The following is a 2937-nucleotide window of genomic DNA, read 5'->3' as shown; positions in this document are numbered from 1 at the left end:
GCGAAATCCACACCAGTGGTTTCAAAAACCCTAGCCGTTGCAATTCGTTCGGCTGGTAAAACCGTCCACGGTTCTGACGCGCTTTTGCCGTATAGGCGCTTGCATATTACACAACGCTGAAGAATGTTCTTAATCAGCTGCCGACCTTGAACTATCCAAAACTTCTTTCTAATGTGCGACAAAACTGCATTAACGCCACCATGTAGAGTGGCTTTATGCGCCTCAATTATTATCAGCTGGCTAAAACGAGAATGCTTTGGAAGAATAATTGGGTTAGTATGTCTATTACCAAATTCAACTCCATGCAGTCTTCCTGTGAGCACCAGTACGTCATTCTCCAGTATTGGATTTAAAGTCAAAAGCTTTGAATCAGATGAGATTAACAAGCCCTGTTGCAATGCGCCGATTTCCTTCTCGTAATCACCCCTTTGAGCATCCCTTATCCAGTAGCACTCAGCCTCTTTCAACTCTTTATAAGTTAGCTCGTCGACGTCAGCGACAGATTTAACTCTCCGGCCTTTTTCGCGCACATGTTTGGTTTTGATAGCGTTCAGGAACCGAAAAATGTACGATGTCACACGTAGCAGACTGCTGCTGAAATCGTCGATTTGCAAAATAGGTTTGTACGTATCGCTATCGTCTTTTATTGCAACAGCTACCAAGCACGTCGGTCGCTCAACTTGACAGCCTGTTGGCCAGCATGCCTTTTCTTCTAGCAGCCAGGCTGGTCCATACTTCCACAATACTGATTCTGCTAACTGCTTGGCTTTAATACCTCTGGTAATCAAATCAGCGGGGTTGTTTTTTTCCATCGCAGTGGCGCCATTCATATATATTCGTCAGACTGTTTATTTCGTTCACTCTCGCCTTGACATAAGGCTTCAACTGCTTTCCGCAGCCTCTTATCCAATTCAAAGCAATTGTAGAATCCGTCCACATGTATGTCGCATAAACATCGCAATCAATAGCCTCAACTAAAAATGCTTTGAGTCTGGCCGCCATCAGGGCTGCGGTCAGCTCCAACTTCGGTAAGCTCAGTTCGGTGTTTACTGAGTTCTTCTCAAGAGGCGCTACTCGATTTTTTGAGCAAATGAAATTTGTCACTATTTCCTTATCAGGAGAAATTTGCCGCAAGTATGCTACCGCTCCATACGCTTTTGGGCTCGCATCTGCAAAAATGTGCATCTCGATTGTTGCTGTGCTGTACGTTGTGAGATTTCTCTTTATACGCAGTCCGCTTAGTATTGGCAGCTCTTCTTGCCAGCATTGGAAGCTTGACAACAGATCTGCATCCAAAGTTTGATCCCAGTCAAGGTTCGCTTTCCACACACTTTGCAGCAATTTTTTAATTCGAACGACAAATGGGGAAAGCATTCCTAAGGGATCGTATATCTTTGCCATCGCCTTCATTACATTCCGTTTGGTGCCTCTTAACGATCGTAAATATTCAACAATTCCTGCCAATTCGACGCTGAGCTCATCCGCGATTGTGCACCAATTTATGCCCAACACCTTAGGCTTCGTACACTCGTCACGCTTTGCAACTGGAAAAGAGGCCTTTAGTAAAATGTCGTTGGTATTCCACTTACGCAAGTTGAAATTGGCAGCGCCCATTATGCTATTCGCCATTTGAAAAAGGTCGTCAGCCGATTTACGGTTTGGCAGGCTAAGTACCAGATCGTCAACATAAAACGAAGCTTTTAGCTTGTCGCAGATCACGCCATATTGATCTCTACAGCTCTCTATATGCGTCTGTATCGTTGCTGCTAGTAGGAAGGGACTTGAAGCTACGCCGAAGGTAACTCGGGCCATTCGATATTCGGTTATTGATGGTAACACGCTATTGACTTTAGGAGTTGACTCATACCAAAAAAACCGATGGCAATCACGGTCACTTTCGGCTAGTGAGATTTGCAGAAACGCTTTCTCGATATCCGCTGTTAAAGCTATAGGGTTCGAGCGAAACTTTATCAGGGTAGACAACAAATTCGCCACCAAATTGTCGCCTACACTAAGATGCTCGTTTAGAGAAGAAAGTCCGACTTCACTTGACGAGGCATCAAATACTATTCGCATTTTCGTCGTAATTTTTTCTTCTCGATACACTGGTCTATGCGGCATGTAGTAGATCTTTCCATTAGAAGTTGTGCCGTCAACAGCTTCAGCGAATCCGTTCTGTAACAGCTCTCTAATTCCTGCATCATACTCGTAAAGTTTGTCGCTATGTTTTAGCAGGCCCGTCGTTAAGCTACGAAGACGAGAGAGAGCAACTTGCTTATTGTCGGCTAATGCGCCGCTGCCAATACGCCATGGCAGATTGACTACGTAGCGCCCGTTAGTTCGATTTATGCTTAATCGGATTTTTCCAACAACAGATTGGTCTTCATTAGATTGGAAATTTGTAATACCGACCGATTCTAGTCTCCAAAAATTAGAGATATCGAACGCATGGCCCACGCTATCGGATATATTTAGTACACAACTGTCTACAGCTAAGTTACTACTACATCCTTGTATTGTCCAACCAAACAGTGTTTTAACCGCAACTAACCTTTCAGATATACGCTTGCTTTCGGTCGTAGTAAATTGCCAAAAGTGGTCTTGACCGATTAATAAGTTAATACCATCAACAAGATTTTCACCACTTATGTTAGTATCAGCTAATTCAAGTTTTAAATATTTCAGTTTTTCACTTCTTATTTTCGGTACCGGTAAAACATCAATACAAATTTTAGGCACAACGATAGCTGTAATCGTCTTTGTTTTTCCGCTGTATTGGCCTTTAATATTAAGTTGAACACTTTTGAAGTCAGTCGGCTGCCTGTGGGTATTTTTATCTCCAAAGGCTACAATTCTCATTTTTTCAATGCCGCTCGCCGATAACTTCAAGAAATTCGCTAGTTTTTCACTTATGTAAGTGCGCTGACTGCCGTTGTC

At 43.2% G+C, this 2937-nt stretch overlaps 1 protein-coding gene across 1 annotated transcript; it reads right to left on the bottom strand.

Moving 5' to 3' along the window:
- Window positions 1–1413: 1413 nt before the first annotated feature.
- On the bottom strand, window positions 1414–2859 carry LOC118757467 (the record flags this gene model as incomplete). The annotated part of the gene is made up of 1 exon (XM_036492178.1): window positions 1414–2859. A coding segment is annotated over exon 1 (1446 nt), but the record flags the coding sequence as incomplete, so codon positions are not given.
- Window positions 2860–2937: the final 78 nt, after the last annotated feature.

The sequence above is a fragment of the Rhagoletis pomonella genome, unplaced genomic scaffold (genome assembly GCF_013731165.1).
Source record: "Rhagoletis pomonella isolate Grant_MI unplaced genomic scaffold, Rhpom_1.0 Rhpom_scaffold_18293, whole genome shotgun sequence".
Lineage (NCBI taxonomy): Eukaryota > Metazoa > Arthropoda > Insecta > Diptera > Tephritidae > Rhagoletis > Rhagoletis pomonella.
Note: the sequence above shows the minus strand (reverse complement) of the source record. Positions and strands in the feature narration are given on the sequence as shown.